We start from the raw sequence: 14006 nt of genomic DNA, 5'->3' as shown, positions 1-14006 counted from the left end.
AGTTTAGTTTAGTTTACTTTATTGTCATTGCACCTCGTACAACAAATTCAAACTCCATCTTCAGTGCACATCATGACCATGAAAATAAACACAAACACACATCCTTCACCCTTCACACATTTTTTTTTTGTAAATTTTATTTGAGTTTTCACAAAGAGAAAAAAAATACAAATAAAACATCTTTTTTGAAAGCAGCATAATCCCAGGTTACATTTCTTCGTACAGACACAAATTCAGGTTCATGCTCATTTTTATATTCTATTCCATATCTTATTACTATTTTACATTTTTTGCATAGCTTTTCCCCTCTTAATTTTCTCAATTTTATTTTAATTATCTCATCTCAATTCAAATCATTGTATTTATATTTTTTGTCTGTCCTGTTTCAATTATCTATTATATTTTCTCATTAAACAAAATTTCTCCTGTAGTTACTGATTGGAGTATGACGCCTTTATATCTTTTTCCTAAAGTTGCAACATTCAATATAATAATACATAACTTCCATTCGGATTCTGCTTGGTACATTCTTAAAATACACACTGTATTCTTAAATATATATATACATATAAATGTATATAATTAAAACAACATTCCATTCCAATTCAATTCTATCATTAATATTAATATTCATTAAAGTCTTAACATATTTAACATTACTTTTCAATTAAATATCATACTTCTATGGGAACAATTATAAGCTTTCCATAGTTAATTCCCCCCCTTCACTTATATTTTATAAAACATTAACTAGTTAAAATGTTCCCATTCCTTCCTAATTCAATTTTCTCATTTATTTTATTTCACTTATTTTATTCACAAACATTTCACTAAATTACACTATTTTATCCCACATTTCAATCATACGTTGTTTCCAATTTTCTAAAGTTATTTCTATTACTAATATAACAATACAGTCTTATGTACCTTTATAGAATCCCTTTTTCAGTTAAATTTTCACCCATTATCTCTAAATAGGCCCTGTTTCTCTATATCTTGTTCCGGTCCTTTGTAACTTCTTTTCCTTTCCTTCTTCCCTCTCTTCTCTCCCCTTTTTACCCCCTTGTCTCTCTACCTCTATTTCTCTCTTCTGTATTCCCCTCTTCTGTTGCTTTCCAGTATTATACTTATTTTTCAAATTATTTTTCTTTTCTTTGGTTGTTTTTTTAAGTCTTAAATTCTCCATTCTCTTTCCCCTCTTTCCTTTTTCTTCTCGACATAAAATTGCTTGTTCATTAAAGATGGCTTCTTCTTTGTACCAGTCTTCTTGTTTTGCAGTCGTTTCTTGTTGTTTCTCATAGTTCAAATCTCCATTTCTAAGAATTGAAAAACGAAGCCAAAAGAACCCCTTCCTTCTTGTGCATCTTCTTTGTACTTTTTAAGCTTCATTTTCAATTCATCCAAAAGTGGTGCCATTGTATAAATTTTTAAACAACCACCCGATTGATTTTAGTCATTCAACTATAATAACCACTAAACAAAGCGGGTATTAAGCGAAACCTCAGGTGATGGCACCACGTGGTGACAGCACTTCTGGTTGTCTCTGTCACAGTTGTTGTTAGACCAGAACCATGCCATCAAAACTCGATTGCAGGAAATACAACTTCAGCAACAGAGTAGTCAATGTTTGGAATACTCTACCTGATTCTGTGGTTTCTTCCACTAACCCCAAAAACTTTAACCTTAGACTGTCTACTATTGACTTCACCCTATTCCCAAGAGATCTGTAAGGGGTGTGCATAAGCACATTAATGTGCCTACCTTCCCTGTCTTAATGTTCCATTTTATTTGTATCTATTTCATGTATTAATAATCATGTTTATACTTATATACAGTATATATTATCAAATGCATGCTTGACAAAATAAATAAAATAAATCATTAGGTGATTTGCTGCTTCTGCCCTGATGCACTTACTTCCACTTCAATTCCTCTCAAATGTCCACCTCCCCCCTGTCTTTGCCCTTTTGAGTGCCCTCCCCCAACTTCCCCCAACTGACCTTTGCCATCTTCTTCACCCAGTTGGCAAGGCATGCCGGGTTCAGCCTTTCACGAGGCAGCTGCTGGCCATGTGAGGCCTTCCCAAAGCTTACATAAGCATTTTTGGTTTCCTTTGTAGAGTGAAATTTCCCAATAGCTATAGCATAGCACTTTGACTTATATACCACTTCACAGTGCTTTACAGCCCTCTCTATTTGGTTTACAGAGTCAGCATATTGCCCCCAATAATCTGGGTCCTCATTTTATTGACCTAGGAAGGATAGAAGGCAGAGTCAATCTTGAACTGGTCAGGATCAAACTCCTGGTTGTGGGAAGAGTTAACCTGCAATATGGCATTAAACCACTGTATCACCACACAGCTCTTGAGGAGAAGTCATACTATGTGGAATCATATGTTTCTGGCAGAACACAAATGAGATAAGAAACAAACAAATTAATTAATGCATGCATGCATGCATATATCTATGCATACATTTTGCCAAACAGTATCTTCCTTTGTCTTCCCTAATTGCTTGAATCCCCACAGAAACCTAAAGGTCTGACCTATTCAACAATAATTTAGTGGAATACAACCCAACATAACAACATTTTGAAGAAGTTGTTCTCCTAAATTTGAAGCAAAACAGTTGGCATGGAGGATTCTGGGGACAAATCTGGTTTATTTATTATTATTATTTGTATGTTTCCTTTTCCTTGTACATTTCTCTGTGAATGGCTTTTAACTGTCTTAATAATTAGAACTAATTTTACTTCTGTTTCTTTTCTCCTTAGTTTAACTTGGTTTGTGGAGATTCCTGGAAACTAGATATGTTTCAGTCAGCTGTGAATGGTGGGTTTCTGGTTGGATCTATATTCGCTGGCTACCTAGCCGACAGGTGGGTGCATCATTCAATTTTGCTAAAACTAAATATGAATAATGGAAAGTAAGGATTGGTGAAATGAAAACCTGTTCTGAAAGTGGGTGAAGAAAACTAAACTGCCTCCATTAGACTGGATGGATTTAAAAATAAGTGAATAATTTATTTGGGATGCAACTGAAGTGAGACAATACTGAAAGTAAGGTGACCAACTTTTTTACAATGAGAAGGAAGACGCAAATAAATTGAAAGAAAAAATGTCTTAAATGAAAGAAACATTTCATTCATTACAACAAAAATACAGAATACACTGTATTATACACTGCCATGTCGTGTTTCGGTAAGAAGTAAACATGGAGCACTCTCTCAAAACAATTCTCCTGTGCAGAGTGCATGCATCTCATAATCTCATCTCGCCGCAATGTACCGAGCCTTGCTGAATTGTCATGTCAAATACAAATACGTCACCTCACACACAACGGATCAGATCGGCATCAATCAAATTCGGAGATTAGTCTACAAATATCGAAAAGGAGGACGCTTTTTGAGAGAGGACAGAACTTACTAAAGAAGGGCTGTCCTCCCTAAAAGAGGACGATTGGTCACCTTACTGAAAGGGGTATTTTAGAGAGTGGTTCCAGAATAATAGTGATTATGTCAAAGAATCAAGTTGAAACAAATGCTGAGAATATTTTTGACTAAGAAAAAACTTTATGGAAAAATATAAAACCTGTTGAAAATGCCAAAAGCCGGGAAGGCTGCAAAAAATCATACATCAAAGGAATACTAAAATATGGGTGTGGTTAGCTGATGGTGTATTTGTGTACTTATTTCTGCACCTACTTCTGCTGGGTTGAGAAATGTTACTCCTAAAAATAATGGAAAAGTAAGAAGCATGAAAGCCAAAATTAGGAGGATTAGTATGATGAAGGTTTGGAATTGATGCGTGGCAGCATGACATGAGGATACAAGAGTGACCATCGGGGAAACGTAGGAAACACAGCATGGCTGTATCCTAGGCAGAAATTCTGCCAAAAGGATTTCTGCTCTTCAACAGGTCACTGAGAAGTGTCTGAATTTGATCAAGAAAGTGAGCCAATTTAGAGAAAGCAGATGGTAAAATGAATAAGCTTCACTCAAATGCGGGTAGGCCTTGACTTATGATGACAATTAGGCCCAAAATTTCTCTTGCTAAGTGAAACATTTGTTAACTGAGTATTGCCCCATTTTACAACCTTTCTTGCCACCGTTGTTAAGTCAGTCACTGCAGTTGTTAAGTTAGTAACATGATTGTTAAGTGAATCTGGATTTCCGGTTGACTTTGCTCGTCAGAAGGCTGCAGAAGATGATCGCATGACCCCAAGGCACCTCCACCGACATAAAAATATGACTCAGTTGCCAAACATCTGAGTTTTGATGATATGACCACAGGGATGCCGCAGTGATTGTAAGAAAAATGGTCATAAGCCACTTTTTTCAGTACTGTTGTAACTTTAAACTGTCACTAAATGAACTGTTGTCAGTCGAGGCCTATCTGTATGGGATTTTTGTGAGAGTATGGAATTTGTTTGATTGATCAGTTTGATTGATCAAGTTTGATTGATCAGTACAACTACAGGCAGTATATGATTGAAATAAAGCATGTGTGACAATACATAAATTGCACAGGAGCAGTGGTGGGATTCAATTTTTTTTACTACCGGTTCTGTGGGTGTGTCTGTGTGGGCATGGTGTGGCTGTGTGGGTATGGTGTGGCTGTGTGGGCATGCTTTGTGGGTGTGGCAGGGAAGGTTACTGCAAAATCCTATTCCCTCCCCACCCCACTAACCTGCTTTCCAGCTCCGTTCTCCTGTGCAAGGCAATAAAAGAAGACCCAGCCGATCAGCTGGGACACAGGAAGCAGAGAATAGAAGGGGGTGGGGCCAGTTAGAGGTGGTATTTGCCTGTTCTCCAAACTACTCAAAATTTCCGCTACTTCTGCACAGGAGCAGAAGTGGTATTCAGCAGGTTCTGACCAGTTCTGGAGAACCAGTAGCAGAAATTTTGAGTAGTTCGGAGAACCAGCAAATACCACCTCTGACTGGAGATTTTACAGTCTCCTTCCCCTGCCACGCCCACCAAGCCACACCTACAGAACTGTTAGTAAAAAAAATTGAACACCACTTCTGCACAGGAGGTTAGGTATGAATAAAAGCATAAGGGATGTTTGTGATGCTGATTGGTAGATGATATGAATTCAGGCATATTGTGTACAGACCTGAATGTTAATATATGAAACAAGGCAGATGCTTTTGAAACGTAACGTACCACAGACCAAGGTAATTACATTTGACAAGGGAAATACGTTCTACTTGTGCTAGCTTTTTGCAATTATTTGAGAACATGTCTTCATAAGCATATACAAAATTGTATAATATAATAACATCAGTATGCCAGAAAACTAGACCCCGGCCATTCAATCTGAAACTTCATCTCTGGTTGGTATTTGTATAAGCTAATACATACACTTATATTCTCCATATAGGTGGTGTATATGGGCATTTCTGGATACTTTATACTTTTAACTAAACTGAAGAACTGAACATTTGAAAATCTAAGTGAGTTTATGGAGCAAAGCTTAACTGAGTACGAAATATATGTTTTTACTAGGTCTCTTTATTTTTAATACTGCAGCATCAAATAAAATATAAGCTAGAATGCTATGCTAATATATTATTATAGTTTGCTACCCGTAATTATTTGAGACTTCCAATTGCAGGAAGTCCTTGACTTAACAACCACTTATTTAGTTATTGTTTGAATTTACGATGGTGCTGAAAAAAGTGACTTGTGACCAGTTCCTGCACTTATGACTGTTTCAGCCTCCCTGTGGTCAGGAGATCAAAATTGGCAATTGCCTGGCAACTTGCCATGTGTTTACATGATCCCCATTTGTGACCTTTCCAGCTGGATTCTGACAAACAAAGCTAAGTGGGGAAGCTGAATTCATGTAAAGTCATACGATTCACTTACAGTGAACTGCACTTAATGGCAATGGCGAAAAAGTTTGAGCACAACTAACTTAAATTACTTTTCTCACTTTGAAAACAGAAGTTCAAATCCCAGTTGTGATGGTAAGTTCAAGACTACTTATAATATCTATCTCAGAAGTATTGAAAACAAAGAGAAATAATGGACAAACATACAACTAAGGTGAAGTGTAATACAGAGGAACAGACCATTATGAAATTTAGAACACATCTACATGTAGAGTTGATGTCTTACATATTTGCTAACTATTCTGAATTGGCCTGGACAGTCACAACTTAGGAAAATAACCTTACAAGGAATTATCTGCAAAAAAAATAAAAAAAATCCCAATATTCTAAAATGAGGTTTTGATGGAGAGAATAAACAGAGGTTATAATTTGGCACTCAGATTTTGGCTTGCAAAGACCTTGTACTACTGCTTTATATACCTTGCAGGTACTATTGCTGTGAGACCTGTTCCTTGTTAAGTTTCTTTAAATTTCTTTAAAGCTTGTTAAAAAGACCAGTGGTTAAAAAAAGAAGCTTTCCTCTGGATGAGGACAAGAGAGGATAAATAAAACAAAGCTTTATTTATTTTTCTTTCCATGGTGCTTTGCTCTTGAATATGATGTTGTTTGATTCTCAATGGGATTTGTTAGTTTAGCTGAAAGCAACAGGGATTCCACTATTCCTAGCCCTAAGAACCTAAAAATGTTCCCAGTGGCTCCTCTCACATTTCCTGCCAAAGCTGCACCATCCTAGTAGTCTTCTTTTTAAAAGCTTTATAGAATTCCTCTCTTCTTCAAACTGTTATCCTAATAGTCAAAATTTTCATCCAACTTTTTAAAAATAAATGTCTAATGAGATGTACATTCATGCCAGCATGCTTTCAGGATAAGCAATTTTTTTGCAAATTCAAATAAAGTAAGAAGCAAGAAGAAAGTATCTATGGGGATTGTCCATCATCCAAGTCATGGTTGTCCCAGAGGTGCTCCACCCACCCACCCCCAAAGGCAACTGGACTCTTTTTTCCCTGTGAAAACGTTTCATTTCTCATCCAAGAAGGAGAGGGATACAACACCACCTATGTGGTGGATTCAAATTTTTTTTACTACTGGTTCTGTAGACGTGGCTTGGTGGGCATGGCAGAGGAAGGATACAGCAAAATTTCCATTCCCTCCCCACCCCACTAACCTGCTTTCCAGCTCCGTTCTCCTGTGTAGGGCAACAAAAGAAGACCCAGGTGATCAGCTGGGACTTGGGAGGCAGAGAATAGATGGGGTGGGGTTAGTCAGAGGTGGTATTTGCCAGTTCTCCAAACTACTCGAAATTTCCACTACCGGTTCTCCAGAACTGCTAAATACCACCCCTGCACCTATCTCCATTTACAATGGAGCCTTTTCAGCAGTCCCAAGAAAGTTCCATACCTATTTACACTCTGATTCAGGTGACCCTGAGGACACAGAAAAACCCTCCGGTGGCCTCAGTGTCTCTCAAAGAACTAACAACCAGATGACTGCAAAGAAGATAAATCCTTCCACTCCCTGCCGGTCAGTCAGAATTGAACAAGCTTCTTGGATGAGAAGTGAAACATTTCTAAAGAACAAAACAAGCAAGTCCAGTGGCTTTTTTGGAAACAAGAAGAAAATACTATTTGAATTTGTAGTGACAAAGAAGCATAATAGAAAGTGCTTAACGTAGTTCTTCCTGTATTCCTATCTGTGGCAAACCTTTTGTAAGATCAGGAATAGATGGCCCACCGCCTGTATGAATACCAATCTAGCAACAACATAGTAGAATTTCAATGTCATGATTTTTCATTTTTTGGTACCCCCTCCCCACAAATAAGATGGGAATTGTGAATTGCAATAAAGGGGACAATTTTTTTCCATTTTACAAATCTAAAAAGATCCTAATTACCTCCCAGATTTTAACCATTTGTGAGTAATGATTTAAGGATAAATTACTTCTGTTCCCACACTTAAAAGTCTATGTCATTACTTTATTAAACTTCAAAATGCAGTTAACATTGCAGAATAGAATAGAATAACAGACTTGGAAGGGACCTTGGAGGTCTTCCAGTCCAACCCCCTGCCTAGGCAGGAAACCCTATACATTTCAGACAAATCGTTGTCCAATCTCTTCTTTAAAACCTCCAGTGTTGGAGCATTCACAACTTGTGGAGGCAATTTGTTCCACTGATTAATTGTTCCAACTGTCAGGAAATTTCTCCTTAGTTCTAGGTTCCTTCTCTCCTTCATTAGTTTCTATCCATTGCTTCTACTTTGCCTTCAGGTTCTTTGGAGAATAGCTTGACTCCTTCTTCTTTGTGGCAGCCCCTGAGATATTGGAACACTGCTATCAAGTCTCTCCTAGTCCTTGTTTTCATTGAACTAGATATACCCAGTTCCTGCAACTGTTCTTCATATGTTTAAGCCTCCAGTCCCTAATCATCTTTGTTCTTTTTCTGTGGACTCTTTCTAGAGTCCCAACATCTTTTTTACATCGTGGTGACCAAAACTGAATGCAGTTTTGACATATACACGGCTCAAAAAAATAAAGGGAACACAAAAATAAGACATTCTAGATCTGAATGAATGAAATATTCTTATTAAATACTTTGTTCATTACATAGTTGAACGTGCTGACAACAAAATCACACAAAAATTATCAATGGAAATCAAATTTAGCAATCCATGGAGGTCTGAATTTGGAGTTACACTCAAAATTAAAGTGGAAAAAAACACTATAGGCTGATCCAACTTTGATGTAATGTTCTTAAAACAAGTCAAAATGAGGCTCAGTAGTGTGTGCGGCCTCCACATGCCTGTATGACATCCCTACAATGCCTGGGCATGCTCGTGATGAGGTAGCGGATGGTCTCCTGAGGGATCTTCTCCCACACCTGGACTAAAGCATCCCCCAACTCCTGGACAGTCTGTGGTGCAACGTGGCGTTGGTGGATGGAGCAAGACATGGTGTCCCAGATGTGCTCAATTGGATTCAGGTCTGGGGAACAGGCAGGCCAGTCTATAGCATCAATGCCTTTGTCTTGCAGGACCTGCTGACACACTCCAGTCACATGAGGTCTAGCATTGTCTTGCATTAGGAGGAACCCAGGGCCAACCGCATCACCATATGGTCTCACAAGCGGTCTGAGGATCTCATCTCAGTACCTGATGGCAGTCAGGCTACCTCTGGCGAGCACATGGAGGGCTGTGCAGCCCCCTAAAGAAATGCCACCCCACACCATTACTGACTCTATGTGAAGAGCACAGGGCACCAGTGGCGAATTTGCCAATCTTGGTGTTCTCTGGCAAATGCCAAATGTCCTGTATGGTGTTGGTCTGTAAGCACAACCCCCACCTGTGGATGTCAGGTCCTCATACCACCCTCATGGAGTCTGTTTCTGACCGCTTGAGCAGCCACATGCACATTTGTGGCCCGCTGGAGGTCATTTTGCAGGGCTCTGGCAGTGCTCCTCCTGTCCTCCTTGCACAAAGGCGGAGGTAGCGGTCCTGATGCTGGGATGTTGCCCTCCTATGGCCTCCTCCACATCTCCTGATGTACTGGCCTGTCTGCTGGTAGCACTTCCATGCTCTGGACATTACACTGACAGACACAGCAAACCTTCTTGCCACAGCTCGCATTGATGCGCCATCCTGGATGAGCTGCACTACCTGAGCCATTTGTGTGTGTTGTAGTCCGTCTCATGCTACCACTAGAGTGAAAGCACTTCCAGCATTCAAAAGTGACCAAACCATCAGCCAGAAAGCATAGGTACTGAGAAGTGGTCTGTGGTCACCACCTGCAGAACCACTCCTTTATTAGGGATGTCTTGCTAACTGCCTATGCTTTCCACCTGTTGTCTGTTCCATTTGCACAACAGCATGTGAAATTGATTGTCAATCAGTGTTGCTACCTAAGTGGACAGTTTGATTTCACTGAAGTGTGACTGACTTGGAGTTACATTGTGTTGTTTAAAAGTTCCCTTTATTTTTTTGAGCAATGTATTTTGATTTGGGGTTAAGGCAAGACCTTTCTCTCCTTCTGCCAAATACTGCTGGAACTTCAATTATTAATCCATACTTTAAAACCATTGCTTAACAGCTGTAAAAAAAATAACATGTTGCTTGAGGAACAAACATACATTCATGCACATACACATATGTGTATATACTATGTCCTTTTGATTGATGGGTATCAGGATTATTTAAATAATTTTGCCTTCCCTTCCAGGCTTTGTAAAGTTTTTCTATTCTTAAACCTGGTGAATAAATAAAATTAGAGTGCAGATATAAATGTCTCACCAGAGAAGAAGAATAGAAAATTGGACCTACAATGCTTTATATGGCTGTGAACATTGCCACCTTGTGTTCAGATTCACAACTGTTAATCAAACACCATTATTCATAGTATTGCTGAAGAAAAACTTTTATTCCTTTAGGAAAGGCTGCTGTGCTAGTGGTTTTGTCAGCCAAGGCAGGGATGGATTCATTACAATCTATTTTTATTCACAGTGTTCAAGAAAATTCTTAGTAGTTTAGTTTAGTTTAGTTTATTGTCATTGCACCTCATACAACAAAATTAAATACCATCTTCAGTGTACATTATGACTATGAAAATAAACACAAAACACATCCTTCAAATTCTATACATTGAATTGAAAACTCCTGATATTGCATTAATATTGCACTGTACAGTAGAATTCAATAGAGTTACTGCCCTGGGATAGAAGCTATTTGTCCTTGTTTTTATTATTATCCTGTATCATTAGTAACTCAAAACTTTAGTTCAGCACTCTACATTAATCTAACACGGGGCTGGGAGGCATAGGATTCAGTGTGTTGTAGGAGGCCAGTCATAATCTTAGCAGGTTGTATGAATTACAAATCATCTGAAGCCATATGTGCCTAATTTATTTGGGCAGAGTATTTCATATGAGCAGAGAAAATTTGAATCTGGGTTTAAGGTTTAGATGTTGTATGAATTCAGGCAGCAGCGTTGAACCTAGAAAGAGCTAAGCAAATTTGATAGAATGAGACAGGTGGAAGGTACCTTACAAGTCCATCTCCTAGTCAGGGCAGAACAAGTAGTCCTCGACTTTCAATAGTTTAGTGTTGTTTAGTGACCATTCAAAGTTACAACAGAGCTGAAAAAGTGACATATGGCCATTTTTCACACTTTTATGACCATTGCAGCATCCCCATGATTTACATTTGGATGCTTGACAATTGGTTCATATTTATGACAGTCGGAGTGTCCCAGGGTCATCTGTTCATTTTTTGCAACCTTCTGGCAAGCAAAGTCAATGCGGAAGCCAAGTACCTTATGATTCTTGACTCTTCACCAATGTATCTTTCCTTTATGTATACTGAGAGCATTTGCACCAAGACAAATTCCTTGGATGTCCAATCACACTTGGCCAATAAAAGAATTCTAATTCTAAATTCACCTAACAACCCTGATACTAACTTAACAACTCTAGCGATTCACTTAACAATTGTGGCAATAAAAGTCATAAAATGGGGCAAAACTCACTTAACAAATTTCTCACTCAGCAACATACATTTGGGGGTCAATTTTGGTCGTAAGTCGAGGACAACCTGTACCACAAGGGCACCTTAAAAATAGAATTTCAACATGATTTTCCTTGTATCTTTATGATCTTGTGTATCTGTTGCTTCTCTTAATGCAGATTTGGACGGAAAGTAAGCCTTTTAATTTCTGTCCTGGTAACTGCCATCTCTGGAGTACTCGTTGCCTTCTCACCAAACTACTTATGGTCTGTGATATTTCGTTTCATCCAAGGCCTGTTCAGCAAGGGCAGCTGGATGGCAGGTTACAGTTTGCGTAAGTATGACACTTGCCTTCAGATTGGTATTCTGCGAGAGGACAGAGTAGTGGAACCCATTTAACTCTTTTAAAGGTTAAAAAGAAATTTAATCTTTAATACTGTTTCCTAAATTAGTACTAATCAAGTCCAACTCTAATAAATCAAACCTATCCTTGAAACTCAGAAACTAAACTTTTGAATATATTTAATAATCCCAGGAAAAAGATGTATCCTCAGCTTTAAGAAATAATTTTACATTAGATTAAAAAAAAGCTAAAAGGTTTCCCCTGCCCAATTATTTCTGACTCTAGGGGGCAGTGCTCATCTTTGTTTCTTAGTTGAGGGAGCCAGCATTATCTGAAGACACTTCCACGGTTATGTGTTATCTTCCCACCAAGGTGGTACCTGTTTATCTATTTGCATTTGCATGCTTTCAAACTGCTAAGTTAGCAGGAGCCAGAGCAAAAACAGAAGCTCACTGCATCATGTGGTACTTAGGTCTTAAACTGCCAACCTTTTAAAACCTTACTAATTTGTGATCCTTTTGCTACAATGTATATTAATATACTAAAGTTACAGGCTTCCTTCTCATGACTAGATTAAAGGTCTAACCATGTCTTGAGCCAACAGGGTGCTCTACCAGCATGAAAGCTGCTGTTCCTGCCACAGTCCCAATGCCCCCAAATGGTGCTGTTCTTATTAAATGTCTACAAGACACATTAGGGACAAGGAATGATAGATTTCCCCAGGCTTGTTTCCCTCCTTTCCTCTCCCACCAAACATTATCATCTGGGGGAGGAACTGTGATGACCCGGAGTGTAACACAAATGTAACAAAATCCAAAATGTAAATAAATGTCCTTTAATGCCTCCAACTTGGCCCCACTGTTCAATAATAGTTGGAGATAAAACGTATTCAAAAATAGTCTTCAAAAGAAAGCAATACAATCCAAACTTAATGAGCAGATAAAGGTGAAATAAAAAACTAAAACAAACTACAATGAAAGAATTTCCACAAGGGACCAGGATAAGTAATTACCAACTTCAAGGAGATAACAAGGCACAGTCTGTTGGAAGGACACCAACCAAGATAACTTCAGCCCAAAATAACTCACACTTTACTTCTGACAACAATGTGTTTTAACCGTCTCTCTTATATACTATTCTCCCCAGCTGCAACCAATGGAGGGGATCATGGCCACTTCCTCTCTCGTAAGCCAAGTTTTTGCCTTCTCCGTTCCTCCCTGAGTGTCCTAGGATGAAGGAGCCTAATTACCAGTTGACATCTGAGTGTCTGGAAAAGCATTAAACCTGGGTTCAGGAGCAATGAATTGGCAGAATGGGGAAGGTTGTGTGATGGAATGGTACAGGGACAGCCATCTCTTTTCCCTCTTCCTCTCTGGACAGCTGTTGTTTGGGTTGATGCAATTCTTCAAGACACAAATTGACTTGGAGAATTGGCAGGCATAAAAAGACTTGGTAGTTTTTTTAAAAAAAACCCCAATGTTTCCTACTGTCCAAACAAGTTTTTTTCTAGAGAACAGTTTCCAGGAATCATAAATGAGGGTGTGTGCCGAAAAGAGCCTGAAGTGGGACCCAGTAGGAGATTGAGTCCTCCTTCCCAAGAATCATAAGTTACAGAATAGTTGGTAAAGCATGCCAGAATATATCCACATTAAAAATATTAGAGAGAAAAAAGGGAGAAAACAGCAGTTCCAAAACCGAAATAGCCAAGTATGAGTTTAAGCTACCTTCAGTACAACCAGGGATCAAATGAAGGCAGCATCACGAGGACATGGAACAAGAAAGATGTTGGTGGGTTATATTCATATTGTAATTAGCTACGGATGAACAAAGGCTAAAAGAGGGTATAAATACCTCTTGTTGCAACAATGTGGATTTAACCCAATGAACTGAGTTGGTTCATTTGTAAGTTGAACATGTTTTTTAGGCTGCTTTCTGAGTTTTTCTGCCCTGATCTCTGGATGATTTCATTCACTAATTTAATCTAAATGTTGCTTAACATTTGAATGAAATTGAATCTAGAAGCACCTCATGAATAAAAACCAAGGGATAAGATAGAAGCTACAGCATTATTTTCGGAGACATCCCTTACAAATTGTGGTGAGATGGGTGGCAACAAATTCAACCAATCATTATAGTACTATATTGTAATGCTGGACCTAGAGGATTCAGGAGGAGGTTCAGGAGGATTGTCATAGTTAATATTATTAAGAGCCACTGAGAGGCCAAAGAGATCGTAGATATCCGTAGCGTATGTATCATTTCCATGCAGTTTCAAAA

General features: G+C 38.5%; 1 protein-coding gene across 1 annotated transcript in view; it reads left to right on the top strand.

Annotated features, from left to right (window-relative positions):
* Positions 1 to 14006, top strand: part of LOC113439400 (solute carrier family 22 member 2-like) — a 32877-nt gene that overhangs the window by 3462 nt on the left and 15409 nt on the right. The window contains exons 3-4 of the mRNA XM_026705257.2: positions 2773 to 2876; positions 11566 to 11720. Coding sequence (XP_026561042.1) covers positions 2773 to 2876; positions 11566 to 11720 — 259 coding nt within the window. The remainder of the gene's footprint in view (positions 1 to 2772; positions 2877 to 11565; positions 11721 to 14006) is intronic.

The sequence above is a fragment of the Pseudonaja textilis genome, chromosome 1, assembly GCF_049901715.1.
Source record: "Pseudonaja textilis isolate UNSWEBS1 chromosome 1, rPseTex1.2, whole genome shotgun sequence".
NCBI classification, from domain to species: Eukaryota; Metazoa; Chordata; class Lepidosauria; order Squamata; family Elapidae; genus Pseudonaja; species Pseudonaja textilis.
Note: the sequence above shows the minus strand (reverse complement) of the source record. Positions and strands in the feature narration are given on the sequence as shown.